Source organism: Xiphophorus hellerii, chromosome 6, assembly GCF_003331165.1.
Source record: "Xiphophorus hellerii strain 12219 chromosome 6, Xiphophorus_hellerii-4.1, whole genome shotgun sequence".
NCBI classification, from domain to species: Eukaryota; Metazoa; Chordata; class Actinopteri; order Cyprinodontiformes; family Poeciliidae; genus Xiphophorus; species Xiphophorus hellerii.
In genome coordinates this window covers 12,062,491-12,081,357 of record NC_045677.1, presented here as the reverse complement: position 1 = coordinate 12,081,357, position 18,867 = coordinate 12,062,491, and the positions used below count along the sequence as shown (strand labels likewise).

The 18,867-nt window shown below is 37.5% G+C and overlaps 1 protein-coding gene across 8 annotated transcripts in view; it reads right to left on the bottom strand.

The window, feature by feature from the left end:
- Positions 1-18,867, bottom strand: part of ptprsb (protein tyrosine phosphatase receptor type Sb) — a 100,638-nt gene that overhangs the window by 41,250 nt on the left and 40,521 nt on the right. For 5 of the 8 annotated variants that reach the window (XM_032564992.1, XM_032564993.1, XM_032564994.1 and 2 more), the window contains exon 6: positions 8,068-8,178. In XM_032564992.1, the coding sequence (XP_032420883.1) occupies positions 8,068-8,178 (111 nt within the window). Of the gene's footprint in view, positions 1-6,561; positions 6,574-8,067; positions 8,179-18,867 lie in introns of all 8 variants that reach the window. The other 3 variants (XM_032564990.1, XM_032564991.1, XM_032564995.1) reach the window with 1 other exon arrangement.

The following is an 18,867-nucleotide window of genomic DNA, read 5'->3' as shown; positions in this document are numbered from 1 at the left end:
TGAAGTGAAAATACTGTATGTGTTATAATGTACATTATGTAAGATGTATATTAGATCAGATGGAAGATATTTGCCCTGGAGATTTTTTTGTGCTAAAACTTATAAGCCAGCTGAAAAGTTATTATGTTATCACGTAAAAAAGCTAAATAAACACTTTAACAAACAGTTAAAAGGTGTTTGTATTTGCAAAAATGAAAAAAAAAAAAAGTGAAAATGCTTAAAATGAATATGTTAACACATTCAGGTGAAAAATCCCTTGAAATGTCTCAAAAATATGAGGAATGTCATTAATGTTACATGAAAACAGATTTTTTGTGGTGTGAAGGAAATGACATTTTCCATTGAATGGAGTTTTGTTTTTATCATATTCACAGTCAGTAAGCGCTTTCATGTATAGTGAAATAGTACAACCTTCCAAAATATTTATAAAAGTACGCCTGACGAAATATGAATCACTCATCAATGAACAATTTTCAAAGTCAGCACAAAAACTAGTCCACTCCATAGTTTTAGAGCACAGTTAGCTGCAGCTCAACCAGCAACCACATGGGGGAAGACCTGAGCATAGAGCTAAACTCGCTAAACCGCAGAAAAACTCTTTATGAAAGTGTCTGTTTGTGAAATTGGAACTAGAATTGCACAATATAATGAATCACGGTAGACGTAATAACAATGTTCACAATTTTGCAGTGACAAAAGGACTTCACAATATCGATAAGTGATAACTTTGCTTCATAGCGATGTATTTGCGGAGATCTGTGACACAGACCAATGTAAGCATTGCAATAATGAAAGAAAAAGTGAGTCGTGACAAAAAGGATGCGAATTAATCACAATCTATTTCAGAACCGCAATATTCAACAACCACATCACAATGTCCTGTCTTGCTAATACTGTGCAGCACTAACTGGAACCAAAAACACAACCTGCTGTAAGGCAAATATCAACAAGGCATATCAAAACAGAAAAAATCAAGCTAATATTAACCTAGCCTATACACAGAGATCTTACTGTGCAAAAGCCTCAGCAGAGAAAAAAAAACATACTTTTGCACGCATATGTGCCAAGTAGCATTGTTCTTTAAAAATGAATAATAAAGCTTTTAGAGTAAGTGTAGCTAGAAGTTTTAGAAGTGGATAAAATTGCTCAGAAATTTCAGATAGAAAAAATGTCAAAAAATAGTGAGAATTTTAATTTGTTTCCTTTTTCAGTGCAGATCATAACAGTTTACACAATTGATAGGCTTTTAAGAGCTTTAAAAAACAAAAATAAGTTATGTTTCCATTTAATATATATTGAGCATATGATTAGATTTGAAATTGTGTTTAGTTGATAAAAGGTCAGATTTTACAAAATTAAAAATTAAAGTTACAACAGAAACTAGAAAATTTCGGAAGAAATTTAGCCGGGGCCTGCCAAGGCGCGCCCGTCGGGCTTGGGCCCGGCGTCGTCACGCCACAAATCGGCGTCGACGCTAAAGAACGCCGCGACGTAATCAGTGGCACGCGGAGAACCGCAAGAACGTTAAGCGAGGCGGACGTGCACCATTCAGTATGATTTAAAATGTTGTCAAGGCTTTTATTTTGGAAGTTTTGTTAAACTTCATTTCAAAGGGCCAAACTAATCCCATGCGTAACAGTCATTGGGTTAAAATAGTTATATAATGCTCAAAACACAAGTAGCTGATGTAAAAATATTCAAGGCTTTTATTTTGAAATGTTTGTTAAGCTTCATTTCAAAGCGCCAAACTAATCCTATGTTTATCAGTGCTTTGGATGAAAACGTCAAATAAAGCCAAAAAGAGCAGTTACGTCATGTAAAAATATTCAAGGCTTTTATTTTGAAATTTTCAGTATGCTTCATTTCAAAGGGCCAAACTAATACCATGTGTAACAGTGCTTTGGATGAAAAAGTCAAATAAAGCCAAAAAGAGCAATTACGTCATGTAAAAATATTCAAGGCTTTTATTTTGAAATTTTCAGTATGCTTCATTTCAAAGGGCCAAACTAATACCATGTGTAACAGTGCTTTGGATGAAAAAGTCAAATAAAGCCAAAAAGAGCAATTACGTCATGTAAAAATATTCAAGGCTTTTATTTTGAAATTTTCAGTATGCTTCATTTCAAAGGGCCAAACTAATACCATGTGTAACAGTGCTTTGGATGAAAAAGTCAAATAAAGCCAAAAAGAGCAATTACGTCATGTAAAAATATGCAAGGCTTTTATTTTGAAATTTTCAGTATGCTTCATTTCAAAGGGCCAAACTAATACCACGTGTAACAGTGCTTTGGATGAAAAAGTCAAATAAAGCCAAAAAGAGCAATGACCTGATGTAAAAATATTCAAGGCTTTTATTTTGAAATTTTCATCAAGCTTAATTTTAAATTGCCACACTAATCCCATGTGTAACAATTGCTGGGTTAAATCAGTTATATACAGCTCAAAAGAGCAATTTTCTGATGTAAAAATATTCAAGGCTTTTATTTTGAAATTTTTGTTAAGCTTCATTTCAAAGGGCCAAACTAATCCCATGTGTAACAGTTACTGAGTTAAATCAGTTATATAATGCTGAAAAAGCAAGTAGTTGATGTAAAAATATTCAAGGCTTTTATTTTGAAATGTTCAGTATGCTTCATTTCAGAGGGCCAAACTAATACCACGTGTAACAGTGCTTTGGATGAAAAAGTCACATAAAGCCAAAAAAGAGCAATTACGTCATGTAAAAATATTCAGGGCTTTTATTGTGAAATTTTCAAAATGCTTAATTTTAAAGTTCAAAACTAATCCCATGTGTAACAGTTACTGAGTTAAATCAGTTATATACAGCCCATAGCAGCAATTAGTTGTAAAGGCCAGTTCAGTCAACCTCTGTTTCAACTGAGCGGTCCACTATAGATAGAACTACAGCGATGCGTATTCGTAGTCCAAACCAGCAGCCAATAGCCTCTTGAGATCCGTTGCTATGGTAAATAATGGTCTCAGCAGGGTGTGAGCTCTGAGCTCTGAGCTCTCAAACACACAATTGTGTGTTTGAGCAAACACGTTTTACTGACAAAAAGCATTGGAAACAAATCCTTCTTGTTCGGGAACCGTAATACATATTCGAAAAGCGTTTTAAGCGTATGACAGTTCAATATGTCTTCTGCGATAGTCCCGAGATTCATATCTGTACCTCACTCAGAACATTTACAGCGATGAGAGAAAGAAATGTTGTGCCCAGATCTGAACCGAGATCGGCTGTCACTGTAATTTGAGCAAAAATGAGAAAGTTTGGGTCGCTTAGAGGCAAATTGTGGACAAACCGTAACTGGTATCGACGAGCCGTCTTCACTTTCGAAGAGATCACAGACGTATCTACAAAATGAAATTTGAATGGCATTTCTAGGTGAATTTGTGACGACACAGCAAATCCTCAAAAATAGGGTATTTCTAGGATTTTTCCCATTGAGTTATAATGGGGTTTTTTTCGTAGTTTTTTGCGAATTATGTCGCCACGTTAAGCCCAAATCCCACCAGAAGTAATAGCTCCAATGGCGTGAATTTTCTGCACGTTTTGATACCTCATTTGTAGGTGTGCACCCAGCGGTACGAGCCGCATTAACGGTTACGGAAGAAAAATAAAGATTAAAGAGACGCTTCTCTCCGACAATAGTAATAGGTTCCTGCCATTGCTTTGCATGGCAGGCCCCAATAAAATAGATAAATACATTTAACAGAGCACCAGGTTTAGGCAACTTAAACTCAGAGAGCGTCTTTATACATTTTCTCTATTATAAATGTATAAAGAATAGTGAATAGTGAAAAGGATTACTTTACTGACAGTCATCTTTACTGACGTATTCCAGCCATTCAAATATGTGCTTGCTTTGAATTTATTTAGAATGTGATAAATAAATGTGGGTAATAAAATGCCAAAAAAGATATAAAAACACTGTACAAGGTGTGTAACGCTAAATTAAACACCTTCTTGCAGCTCTCAGAAGTAAGTTGGGTAATTAGGAACAGGTCTATAAAATTTATTAGAAAAAGAGCAGAACCAATAAACTAAACAGAGTGCTTGGTTGAACACTTGTCAAACACTGTGTTTGTGTAAGTAAACACTTTGAAAATGTTTAATATATATATTTTTTCTTTTCTCACAGTACAATTGCAAAGAATTAAGGGGTTTTCACCATTTAACGTGCGTAACGTTAATAGGTTCAGAGCATCTGGGGAAAATCTCTGTCTGCAGGCTGAAAACCAACACTGATAACAGGCCCTCAGACAGCACTGTACTAAAAGGCAGATGTTTCTCTGCTTGCAGAGATTACTACATGGCTGAAATGGAAAAAGAAATGTTTCAGATGAATCTTAAAATGTATTTATAGCATTTATTTTGAAAATCGCCCCAGGCTATGAAATAGCAGGCCCATCTGGCTCATTATCAGAAGACTGATCAACAATCAGCATCTGATGTCATGGCAAAATGAAAACATTGGCCTTTTTCAACTGTATCGGTTTAATGTATCATTCTAAAGTGAAAACTCGAGTGAACAAAACAAGGCACTGCAGATTCACAATGCTATATTTATCTAAACAAAGATAAAGCCAAAAGCCGTGTGGTCCTTTATGCCACACGGTGACTTCCAAAAATATTTATACAAATTGAGGTTTTTATGTTTTGCCACATAGCCACAAACTTTAAGGCAGTGTACTTGGATTTGATGTAAAAGATCAACACAAAGTAGTGCAAAGAAGTGAAGAAGAAAAAAAAAGGAGATAGTTTTCAGATAACTTTGTTTGTGGTGTGCCTTTGTATGTGGCTTTCCAAACATCTTTGAAGAACAACCTTCACTGCAGTACAGCTGCGGCTCCGAGGATATGACTCTACCAGCATTTGCACATCTAGAGACTAAAATGTGGGTCTCCTCTTGTTTATAAAAATGCTCCAGCTAAGTCAGATGGGATGGAGAGTCTTCATGAGTATTAATTTTCAAGTCTTGCCACATAACCACAACTGAATTTAGCTTTGGACTTTGACTGGGCCATTCTCATGCATGAATAAACTATGAGATAAATCCTGTCTTTGAAGCTGTTTGTTTCATGTTGTATTCCTGCTGGAAGGAGAACCTCTGCCACAGTCTCATGTCTTTTCATCTCCCCCCCCCAAGATTGCCCAGTATTTAGCATCATCCATCTTCCTCCCTGATTAAGAAGAAAAGGATGATGCTGCCGACATCATGTTTCATTGGGTATGGTGTGTTCAGGTTGATATGTGCTATTCGTTTTTTTATCACACCTATAGAGTTTTTCATTCAAGTCATAAAATTACATTTTGGACTAATTATTTGTAGCCAACTTCTGTCTTTTACTTATCCAAAGAGGCCTGATTTGTGTAACGCCAGATTCTTTGCCAGATTTTCCAACTTGAGTTTTCGATATTGAAGTCCCAACAAAATAAATTTTTTAGAGTGAAAAAAATGTGGAAAAGTTCAGAGAGTGCAACTGCTTTTGCAATGCAATCTAAAAAAAACTAGAATATAAATGTGTACTTTTCTTATGCCATGAATTTAAGATCTCCAAGTGATTTTTTTGACTTCTAACAACATATTTTGTTTTCCTAAGTAGAGCACTCATTAGTAAATCCTGCCATCATATTTTTTTTATTTTACATAGTTTAAGTATTGTTTTAAACCTGTTAGGGAACCAGATCTAGAATGATTCATCATGAAAACTTCCCACATGGAATACTCTGTACACACAGCTCTGCAGTACAGCAGAGTGGTCAGAAATGTTTAAACTTTACTCTTGCAGCAGTTTCAAATATGCAGCGCTCGAGTTAGGTTTATTCCCTTGCACATCTTGAGTTCATGTTATGGATTTAGCCCTGAAGAACCAACTGGTACTGACCAACCAAACATAAAACTTCGGAACAAAAAGGGGCATGTAGAAGCTTTTCAACGAGTGCAACATTCCCAGTCAGTGCAACAACTGGAGCAGATGTGATGACATGGGAGAAGGGACAAAAAGGTAAAAAAACCCAAAAGGACACACAAAACAAAAGGGCAAAAAAATCCAAAACAAAACAGCTGCAATACACGACAAGGCTGCAAGTTCAATAATATCACAATCCGAGCATATCATTAGGGGTGAACACACATTGCGCCATGCTCCTGTGTCAGTCCGTCAGTCAACACCCATGCAAGCGGTGCTCCTTTCTCTTTCTCTCTCACTCCTTCCATGCAAACATTGCCTCTTTTTAATCTTCCAATTCTTGGGTCTCCATGACAACAAGATCATACCATGCAGAAAACATTGATCGGGGAGTGAAGGCAATACCAAGGGTTCTGCACACAAGGCCTCACAATGCAGTCAAGGCACTCTGCTGCATGGGCGGACCGCTTCGTCATCTTCGCAGCAGCTTTGCTCTCCTCATTATTGGACACACGGTTTAAATGTCTCACTTTTAAAGCTAATTTTTTTTTCCTCCTCTTTTTTTTTTTTTTTTGGTTCCTGCTGTTTCAATAAGTGACGCTTTCTGAAACAAAGGAGTAACAAAAGCAAAGAAAAGAGCGCACCAACCTTCTCGAAGCTCTGAGGGATGGAAGGGGGTTGATGCAGAACACAATGACGTGGGGGGGGGGAAGAGAGAGAACGAGGAAACACAGAGAGAATAAAAACGGCCAGCGCAAAGCCACTCTCGCCTCACCACAACGCTCCTGCACGAACCTCACACAACACATACATACAGTGTTCTGATAAGCCACGTTAACAAAGAACCTGAACTTTTGAATCAGAACATCGGGCGCCGTTTGTGAGTCTATGGGACACCAGCACCCAGGTAGAGTTTGCATTCAGTTCGTTGAGAGAACGATCTTTATTGATTTCGCAATTAAAATCAGAGCACAGTGCCTTCCAAAATTAGTCACGGCTCAAACCTTTCACATAGTTTACAACCACAAACAGAAATGTCAAGAAAAAACATTCCCACAGCATTATGCTGCCATGACTAAGTTTCAGTGACGTAGCAGGGATAGTTTTTGCCCCACGTCTTCCATGTTGGCCATTTTCTTTCACATGTTTATGTCCCCTAAATGAACCCTCCTCTGGAACAAGCAGTTCCTCTCCCAAACAGGTGGTGGCAGAAGTAATAATATCAATTTAGACCTACGTTTATTAATTCAGCAATATCTTCAATACAAATATGTTCTGTCCTTATTGAATTATTGTAAAAGCAAATTGGCTCTGGTGCCAATCAGTTGTTGGCCTCCCGGAGCAACAGTCCCAACCTCCCCAACTTGAAGAAAAATGTTCTGCCTGATTAATGCTCTCGTTGCTGGCCTGTCCGTTGATGCATTAAAATGCTATCAGTGAGATATTTGAAGGTAAACTTTCTCAGTCATTAATGATCCTATTTGCCCACTAATGTTCTTTCAGAAAACCTCTGATGCCTTCACAGGTCAGCTAATTTTATCCTGAATTTAAATTAAACACAGGTGAACTGAATTCTTAACCAACCAGCTTAAGGCTGAACTACATTTTTTCTAGAGGTATCAGAGTAAAGCCGGCCGAATGCAAATAAATGTTTATATGTTAATTTGTTAAGCAATCATTTAAAAAGCAGGCATTTACAATCATGTGTTGGTTTACTACAACAAAATACATCGCCATTTGTAGTTGTAATATAACAAAATCTGCAAAGGCTCGGGGTACGTGAATACTTTAGCAAGGCACTGTATTTTCTCTGTATCTGCCTTCTAGTATAGAAACCAGTTTAGTAGTAAGATCAGAGATGTTTCCATGCAGTTAAACCGAGGCATGGGCTCACTTTGAGTCTTCTTTACTGTACGAGATCACACCAAGGTTTAAGGTGGAATGTGGTTGTGAAAAATACCAAAAAAAGAACAGGGTCAACATATATTATAGACAATGGATGGGTTAGTAATACTCATTTAACAACACAGTCATGGAAAAGAGGTAGCTTAGTTAAAAAGAGAACCTTAACCGAGGCTTAGATGTGCTTTTTTTTTTTTTTTTTCTTTTTGTCTGTCCACATGTGTGTAGAGCTGTTTCGTGTTCGGGTCCTACCTCGCACATAAAGGTTTGCTGGGGAGGAATAGCGCACGCCTTGGGAGTTGTTTGCCACACACTCGTACTTCCCTTGGTCCGTCTCCTCGCTGTTTTCGATCTGCAATGCTCCTGCAGGTGGACAAGAGAAGGTTTGCTTGTGTTTATGCAGAAAAAAACATGCGCCTTTTTATTATTATTATTATTATTATTATTATATTTGAGACATTTGTGTGCTAGATGAGTCTTCCTGTTCCAGTTTGACCCCTGGGGTAGCCTCGCCACCTGTTGCTTCAGCAACCTATACAGTGTTGCTTTGATGTTATTTCTGAGGCTCGGTCTGAATGGGTTGCACTCTCCTGATGAATTGTGTTTTGTTTTTGTTTTTTCCTTCGCCACTGTTCCCCCTCCGTTTTTAAACAAATAGCATGTTCATAGTTGAAAGACTCCTTGCAAAAAAGTTGGCAAGAGAAAAATAACTGACTTTTTGTAAACTCGGATGACACTTCTGCTCGCGTACCTCTGTCTCAGCTCGTGATTCCTCTCCTGCTGTCACATAAAAAACACAGCCTTTTGCTTTCTTGGCAGTAAACTGACAGCAGCTTTACCCTGAGGCAACAACCCAACGACACTCTTTAGCTCTTTACTTCCTCCCACCTAAAATCCGCCATGATAAACAGTGTCTCCCTAAACGTGCTATAATTACACACTGCACTCATCAGATATTATGTGGCTTCAAAGGCTGCTATTCTCACACATACAGTTATATATATATATTTATTTATTTTACTATTTTCATTTTTGGGCAAACGGCCTTTTGAATTACCAGCAGAGACGTTTTTTTTAAATTTAGTTTTGCTCCTTCTGTCTGCTGTGTCACATTCATGTCAGTGCAAACTGACTTTGACATGAAGAAGCCTGAGGAGGAAGCACACACCAAACTATTAAGACTCTGCAGCACTGCATGGAGAGCAGAGAAGAGGCATTGTAATAGACATGCTTTTTTTAAAGTGCTGGAAAAGAAAATACTGTACACACGTGCGTTGAGAAGCGGGCTTGTGCACCCGCACATGTACACGGAGTAGATCCGTCCATGTAGTGTTTTTCTATATCAGATTGTCTGAGAGTGATAAAAGGCCTCTGGCTTGTAAAGATGTAAAGGGAGATACAGAGATAGCATACACAGGGTTTTCACATACAAGCAGTGCTGGAATAAAAAGCACAAACTCATTTTTGCAACAAATCTCACACTATTGTGAAAAATGTTCAAACACAAATCCCTGCAATCAAAAATAAAATACAAAAGTTGTATCTGGAATGCTTTGTTTCCAAAAGCATTCTTATATGTTATAAGATAGAATATCTTATAACGTATAAACTAAGAGATTTATTTGAATGCCTTTGTCATATTAACTTAAAAAAGTTAATGGAAACTGCTCCAGAAGAGGTCAATATTTCAGAGCAGTCATACATCCAGTACAGCAGAAACACAAGGGGACACAATTACTTAAAAGGTAATATGATTCTTAAAAACACTGAGGTCTTGTATATTAACTGTACTCTAGTTTTCCGTTTTATCCACGTTTGAACTCGTTTTCCATTTTTAAAGAAGACTTTATGAGCTGTATTTTCTCAGTATGACTGCATATCTTCTTCTCTACTGGATCCTGAAAACACAGTGGGAAATGATCAGCTTTGAATTAAAAACCAGACTGGGCTGCCTTGTGCATTAAAAGTTGAAACAGCTCCAGTGAGAAACTGTTTATCAGCACTTCTGTCATATTAAATCTCTTGCATACACACAACGTACTTGGTCCCGTTCAACTGTGATCAGTGTTGCTGTGATGCTTGTGTGCACAAATTACAGAGAAATATATTCTCACTGGCACAATGGTGTTATACAGGGTAGAGAGGGAGGTTTGATTCCCCTGATGAATGAGGTAAAATGATGGGATCGGGCGAATTCCTTTGTTTTTATGTATATGTATGTTATCTGTATTTATACATACAGTACAGACCAAAAGTTTGGACACACCTTTTAATTCAATGAGTTTCCTTTATTTTCATGACTATTGACATTGTAGATTCACACTGAAGGCATCAAAACAATGAATAACACATGTGGAAATATGCACTAAACAAAAAAGTGTAAAACAACTGAAAATACCCCTTATATTCTACTTTCTTCAAAGTAGCAACCTTTTGCTGTGATTACTGCTTTGCACACACTCTGCATTTTCTTGATGAGCTTCAAGAGGTAGTCACCTGAAATGGTTTTCACTTCATAGGTGTGCCCTGTCAGGTTAATAAGTGGGATTTCTTGCCTTATAAATAGTCATGAAAATAAAGAAAACCCATTGAATTAGAAAGGTGTGTCCAAACTTTTGGTCTGTACTGTACGATAAACATGTTAATAAGTTTGAAGGGACTGTATTTCAAATTCAGATTTCTCTAAAATAGTCTATTCCATTTCTGAATCTGTTATTAAGTTCCAACCTCCCAATGCAGCCAATCAAATCTGTTGTGAAATGAAACGGTGTCAATAACTCACTCATCCAATGTCAAGCAGAACCAAACTAAGCAGGCTATTTTTTATATGTGCAGATTTTCTCCTTCAGCAATCATGCGTGACATTGTATAAAGTGCAAGAGGGTATACTAACCTAACGTTTGCTAAATAATGTCCAGTTTGGCAGCTGAATGAAATACCGTTTCTCTTTTTGAACTGCAGAACTAGACGCTGTGATCCAGCTGCTAACAGGTTACTGCTTTTTAGGACAAGTTTTAGAGGAGTTAAATGGTAAACAGCTGTTGTTGCATCTATTGAGAGGTAAGAGCTTAAAAGAAATTAAATATATTTTTATTGAAAATTATCTTTTAGTTGCATATTGTAGCCTCTAGATGCCTTAACAACAGAAAGGATAATATTTGTAAAAAAGTAAGTCTGCTTCCTTTTGCTGTCATGACACTCTCCAGTATTTGTTTAATGTGAACAAAGAAGTCAGTAAGATCCCGAAATGGTTTCACTTTATCCCAAAAATATTTTTACAAACAATTGCTCTATCCAATTATCAGTTTCGTGTTGTTACTTGGATAACAGAAGTTAAATAGAAATGAGAACATTCCTTTTTAATTATTATTTTTTTAAATCTAAAATTCTCTCCGTCGGTGCTGCCAGATTCAGTGGAAGGTGCAGCGTATGCAGAGACTATTGTCCTCGATGAGCCTGTGCTTCCCCTCTCGCTGCCCTTCATGCTGTTAATCTACTAATGAATAAAGGCCACTAGCGCTACAAGGTCTTCAAAATGTGGAAATAAAAAATTATCCTAAAATATTGAAGCTATAACTCACAAATGGTAATACATATCTTTATTCCTAGAGTTGCTGTGGAAAGTGTTTGCTAATATCCCTTTGAGGATCTGATTAACTGACAGCTTTGCAACAAAATAGGGTAGACGGCATGTAGCAATAGCAGCTCATGTCAAGTTAAGTGTGGTACTGGAATCACTTTGGTCAACATGGACTAAAAATGTCCATGGTGTTTTAATAATAAAGTGTTGTTAGCAGGCAAGTGGAATACAGCCGATGTGATATTATTTCCAATTGTGAATAAAGAGTAAGAATCGCCTGTTCTGTTAGTTACTCAGGATTAAGCAGGAGGATTCTGCTGTTCACAGTAAGCTCGCAACAGAAAGAAGGATGTATCCACTTATTCTACCGGAGCGGTTTACCACAGTATCAGATTGGTTTGATGTGATTCAACACCTAAGCGGTGTGAGGCTTTGTTTGCACGTGACTGCTGTCTGGAAATTGACAGTATTTTCGGATGTTGTTTGGGGGGAAAAGCTCCATGTTCAGATGGCATTGCTTCACTGTTTAGATGAGATCACCAACACGCTGTGATTTTAGCATGTCCTTCTTGACCTCACGGTTCTGTAACTGCATTAAATGCAAAGTGCATCTCAGTGTCCGATGAACCAAGTGCTCATGTGATATATTCCATATCAGAATTTATGTATACGGAAAAGATCCAAGTAGCAGAAGTAGCACAATGCTATCCGCCTTTTTTTTTTTTTTTTACTGACGTCAAGCAAATCTTGCAGCCGTACGTTTTGTGCATGTGCGCTTTCATACCTGCAGAGTACTTCGCATCTCTGTGGGGGATGTTTCTGCAAAGTTCCACTCTGAGACCTGGTTTCACAAAGTGCCAGTGTCAGAGACTCTGATAACTGGTGACATGTGAACGAGCGGCTGGATCCTTTCACAGAAAAACAGCTCAGTGTAAACGCACACCTTCTTTCATCCAGTCAGAAAAGGCTGTTTCATAACAGCGTGTGTGCATTAGTGACTTCAATCACATCAGTATATCAACGAACTGTTTCAGCATTAAGCAATGCTCTTTAATCAAAACCTTTTTAACTCAGACCTCTCAAAGGTGTTAAAAGCTAGTTTGCTCTTTTTTTTTTCCATTTGCATTTACAAACCAATTGGGACCTTAAATACACACTCCCACTGTTCTATTCATACTTTGACCAGGATCTGCTGTGGGGGAGATTTCCATACATTGTTATGTAATTGATGTAACGTTTCGGTGAAGCTTCGTAGAGGTGTAAATAATGCCAAGCGTTGTATTTGTGCTTGTCAACCTTTGTATGTGTTATTTTAGTGGAACTGTCAACAGTAACAAAACTAACCAACATGGTAATCACCTCAGAAGGGAAATATATCTTTACATCCTCCAACCGGCAGGGCATTTATTAACTCTATCTGACATCCATAATGAGAAAACCTTACAGCAGTCTACCCAAGCAACGTTTTCATTCAGTAGACAAAGAAAATGCAATGTTGCCTTTCAAATTGGATATTGTGGTTAAAAGGTAAAAGGTAGAAATCATGTTTGTACCAAAAAACAAGCTAAAGACCAGGATATGACAATTACCTATTGACCCTGACCACTAACCAGATAACCACAATCCTAAATATCTGAAATTTTTCAAACGTGTGAAAGCATAATACCTAAGTGCACAATGCCAGACTGTGCAAACCACAACTCTCTTCAGTGGTGAAGCTGTTACCACAGGAAGAAGACTCAAAGCTGACTATTTCCAGAATCAGTAAGGGGTTTAAAATTTTAAGTCAGTGAAAGCTTTAATTAAAAATGATTAGTTACTGTTAATGGATGAAATGCTAGAATGGATATTTTTTTCCTCTTAACTGTAGTTTTTAAAAAGAAATTGGTTAAAGTCAATATCAGAACTTCAAAGCTTTAGAGAAACTTAAGATCAGAAATCGGTCACAGATCTCAAATAGGTGGATCTCGATGGAAAACCAACATATAGAAATCTATTGATGTCTGAATATGTCCAAAACTTACCTGGCATTGATCTTATTGGTTGACGACCACAGCAGCTGACTCTAATTTCATCTTTGAAAGACAGATTTGGAAAGTTGTGCAATCCTTTTTTAAACTGCGGCTTATTTAAAGTGAAATAATTTTTGTCTTTTAAAAGCTTTAAGCTTTAAAAGCAGGTGATCAAGGTAATAACTTATTTGTTGAGCCTTTTATTTAGGCTGCAAAACACACAGAGAGAGAGAGATCAAGAGAGAGATCAAAGCTGTTAACATGTCACTGCTTCATCTTGTTCATATTGTTTTTACAACAAATAATTCTTTTATTGCCATTTTGTAGCACTGTAAAATGAAGTGTAAATAAATTGTATTATTATTATTATTATTATTATTATTGAGACAGACTGGCGACCTGTCCAGGGTGTATCTCGCCTCTCCCCCGAAACGTTCACTTGAGATAGGCACCAGCACCCTTCTGACCCCACCAGGGACAAGGGTGTCCAGAAAATGGATGGATTATTATTATTATTATAGATTATTATTATTATTATTATTATTATTATTATTATTATTATTATTATTATTATTATTATTATTATTATTATTATTATTATATTACAGACAAACAGCAACAGTTTTTTCACACTCAAACATAGTATAATGACACCTAATGACGAGAAGAATGATAAAATATTGAAGTGCTTTTCTTATGCAATGTTTTATAGCAGTTCTTAAAAGGAAACATAGTTGAATAGAATCTATAGCAGCAGGTGAAGGTTTCTACCAAAGTTGGCAGGTTGGAAATCGGTCCATTTTCATTCATGCAAATACAACAATGACTGGCATATGAGAAATCATAAACATCAAGGTTTTGTCAGATTAAAATAACAAAAGTTTAGTTTGTCTCTCTAATTTCAAACATACGTGTGTGCTTTTCACATCTGAGTGTGTTTAGGGAGCCCAAACAGTGCTAGCTGAGCCTGTCATCCATCTGCTTCTGTCTTCTGCAGTTACATGAAAGGAAAACAGCTCGTGCTCACCCCCCTCTCCCCTCTGTTTGCCTTCTCTCATTTCTCTGTGGTACAAAGCAGAGTTAGGAAAGAAACAGGAATAAATTAACTGCTCTACAAACCAGATCTTTTCCCCTGAAAGCACCAGAGGCAAGATGGGAAGCAAGAGGATGTCAAGTTGGAGGAGAGGTGCAAATGGACAGGTGAATCTCCGCAAACAAGGTGCCATCTGACAGCTGGAAGCTGCTCATACTGTTAGCCATCAGCACAAATTTAAAATTGGCAACTGGCGTCTTATTTTATGCAAAACGTGGAATTATGATGCAAAAACGAAACTAGGTACTTTTTATGTACACCCAGAAAGGTCAGAAGTGTATAAACAAACACCATGGACATGAAGCTGGAAGCAAACCTGCTTTAATGACAGTCGGTGTGGAAAAGAAGGACAAAAAGGGTGAACGAGGGGAAAGTAAATGACCAGAGAAGAAGAGGGACAACAGTTTGTTAGAGAGTCTGGAAGCTGCTGACAGACCTGGAATGAGACGTTACTGAAGTAAACTGAGCTGCTGTGAAATTGTGGACGGTGTATTATGTCTGCTGGGCCCAGAGCTCAGCTAATCAGATAACAACAGATACTGCTAACCTGATAGCTTTCCCAGAACATCCAGGTCAGAGAGATCGACTGGACGCTAATCCTCCCGCAAGGTGAGAAATTAATTTAAGCGAAGGCTGGACAGCAAGAAACAGAAAACCTCATTTTTAAAAAAATGTAAATTATAAACATCAAAATTGTAAATAAATGTATTTAGATGTCATATATTGTATATTTGCTGCCATATTCAATAAATTAGGATACTATTGAACAGTAAATTTATTTTAGTAACATAAGTGAAACATTCACGTTAATTACTTAGATATGTTGATTTGCCACTCAGCTAATGAAAGCAGAGCATTTATTAAAACATTTTTTAAAATAATAATACAGAAATATGGGCTTAATGAATTTTTTTTCTTACTTAAAGTTTGTTATTCTGAAAAAGTATTTCTAATATAACAAACGAGTCTTATCCAAATAATTCATTGACTATGACCACAAAAAAAAACACATTAATTGTAAATTTAAAGTTGTACAATTTAAAGTTGTACTTTCCAACTGTTTGGAAAGTTGATTCCAAACAGAGTCATTTCAGTGCTCTGTTTGGAACCAACTGGTTAGCCCATTCAAACAATAAATAGGACACATTAAATCATGATAGTTTCACCATGTTTGTAGAACTGGATGTGTGCAATAACAAAATTGATTTTTCTGTTGTTTACCTGAGTTGAAAAGATTCACAACTTATCAGTGAAAGATCTGTCAAACCGATTACAAATCACTATTTCTTCCTCAAAAGGCATAGTTATTAAAAACAAATTGCAATGTATATGGTGTAGTTTCAAGCAGACATTGAGTCAAATATTGTGACCCAGCTTCTTAGTCAGAGAATAAAAGCATGAAGAGAAGAAATTTTGATTCTCAAATGTAATTGTTTATCTGTGATTGTCAATTTGACTTTATAAGGCTGTTGTCTTTGGTCTTTTCATCAGTTTTTCTTTATATACACAATAAACTAAATTTAAAAAGCATTCACTTTTACTCAAATCTCACTTGTTTATTGGATCTTTTATCCTATGAAATAGAAAAATTGAAAAAAAAATGAACCAAATTATGGTTGCAAATATTTTATACCTGTCTGGATCTTTTACTGCTGTAAGAATTTTCTTTTTGTATTACACATATTTTGCAGGATATTTTACTTGGCTGCATTGCTTTGTAGTCTTTTCACTAATATGTTTTCTTATGTCATACATGAGCATGTTTCTTTTCACACCTCTATGTTGTCTTATCTGTAGCAAATTAGTCCTGCAGAAACATTCACCATTTCCTGCCAGTAAAAGCCTCTTTATTCCTAAATACTGAGTTTTGGGAGCCGGTGTGTTTATTTTCCACTTTAATCCTTTGAAATCTGTTGTTGTGATTTGACGCCAACAAACTGCCAGGAAAAGTACCCCCCATGGACATGGGATTAGGCTAAGAAAGAAACAATGTTATTCTACATAGCGTGACTTAAACTGCTACCAGTGTTATTACTGTAACCCTTGATCAGACCCCAGTTTTCAGCAATGACAAGGCCATCCATTTTCCAGTAATCAAACCTTTGGGTCCTTATTGCATGCCATCTGTGAGAATAGGTCTTAGAAGGCTGTTAAGTGCTTTGGAAAACTCCAATTCTTGTTCCCAAGTGCCAGTGACAGACTGATCGCTTGTCACGGTTCTCCTCACGCACATCTAAACCGAAGCAGCAGATGGCCTGGAAAAATAAATGCATGCCTGGTTGAGGTATAAAGATGTCAGGAAAAGTTCAGCAATGCGCTGCACCATATGTTACAGCCCCCAGGAAGGAAGGAAGTGCATGTGCAGCAGGTATCAGATGTGTAAACACAGTGCTGATGGCAGTGGACAGCTACCTGCAATGAGAAAGACCCCCGCAGATGATGGATATTTAAGGGCTGTGAGAGGAAGGAGAGCCCTCTGTCGTGAGTCTCTCGCTGCATCGTTTTTCATCTTGACCCATATGTGGCATAAAAAGCCTTTCCAAGACCCAACAGAGAGTAGAAAAGCAGGGGGACAGAAAAGAAAGCAGTGGTTGTGGCCCAGCGCAGACCCCTGGCTCTGGTCCAGGAAGATCTGGCAGCTTCCCACCGAATCAGACGCATTGCTCAGTTGGGACCACCGTTAAACATCTCATCTAAAAGAAGTGTTTCACCCATAACACATTTTCGGAGCTATTTTCTGCCTACCTCGTGTGTAATTGATTTCCTTAAAGTCATTTCAGTGCTCTGTTTGGTTCATTATGCAGCACATTCTGCTCTTTGAGTTTGCGAGGCCTATTGGTGATTTTAAATCCCATTAAAGGCGGCGATGAATCTCGCCGTGCCATTTGTCTTGCTGCTGTTTCACTGATGTGAAATACAGCCCAACACAGTGTACCGCTGAATCACTGCTCAGTCTGTGTGACACTTCAGAGCAGACTGGCAGCAGCATCTAAAGATAAATTATTACAAAATCTATAATACAAGGTCTGAAAAACGATGTTTAAAAACCATTATTAAGTTAGACTCGATGGCTAAACATTTCTAAAGTAGATACTACAGCACTAAAACCCCTACTTATGTTTAAAACATAGGGGTGTTTTGTTTCAGGTTTTTTTCTGTTGGATTCGTGCAGCAGTAAGCTTCTTTTCTCACTGCATTCCACCCACAGTCACAGTGCAGTTTCTCTCTCTCTCTCTCTCTTTTTTTTCCCCCCACAAGGTAATTACACTTGTAGGTTCTCCACAGTATATTTCACCATGGCAAGTACCCATTTTTCTATACATCAGTGGAGTATTGGGAGGAAATTACACTTAAGATTAGGTCCAGGGGCAAAAATGGGTTTCTCTGCTACTTTACGTGCAAACAGCAGCTCAGTCAAACGTGGGGACTCTTCACATGGCGAAGCATTACGAGCTGTACGACCAACTCCAAATGGAGAGAAAAATTGCATGTTGAGCTACAGGGAAGCAGTGAAATCTGCATCACATAAATTCTGTGGGAAAAAGGCTGAGTGCTTCATTAGAGTAGCCGAATGGCATTTAAAAGCAAAATTAAAACCGAAAGACTGTTGATGTTTCTTGCTTGGAGAGACATTTGTCCACAAACTTTAACATGTCCAGTCATCAGTTTACGATCTATAGCAACTGCAGAGGACTTTATCTTTTGGATTGTCAGGAGTACTTTATTCTCACGATTTCCTTTATACACTGGGTAAAATAATTAGTAAATGGTGTTGTCTTGCTCTAATGACTTAAAATGTGTGTTGATGTATTACTTGAAATGCAATCAGGGCCATATATTTTGATGCACATCAGGGTTTTCTTAAAAGGGATCTGACCGAAATAAACCTAACCTTAATAACTGTACTTAAAGGGGCATATCCATCCATCCATCCATCCATCCATCCATCCATCCATCCATCCATCCATCCATCCATCCATCCACCCACCCATCCATCCATCCATCCATCCATCCATCCACCCACCATCCATCCATCCATCCATCCATCCATCCATCCATCCATCCATCCATCCATCCATCCATCCATCCATCCATCCATCCATCCATCCATCCATCCATCCATCCATCCATTATCTATACCCACTCATCATTAGGTCACAGGGATGCTTGTTCATGTGTAAGGCAAACTATTAAACCATGAATGCACATGTTACTGAAAAGCTGAAAATCATAGGAGTTGATTAAAACATTTGAACAGCTGATAAAAACATTAATAATCAAAACAAAGACACAAAACTTGGGAAAACAGTGGCAAGCCTGTGCAAACATTGTCCACCAAAGTTTGCACTTTTTTATGTATTATTTAA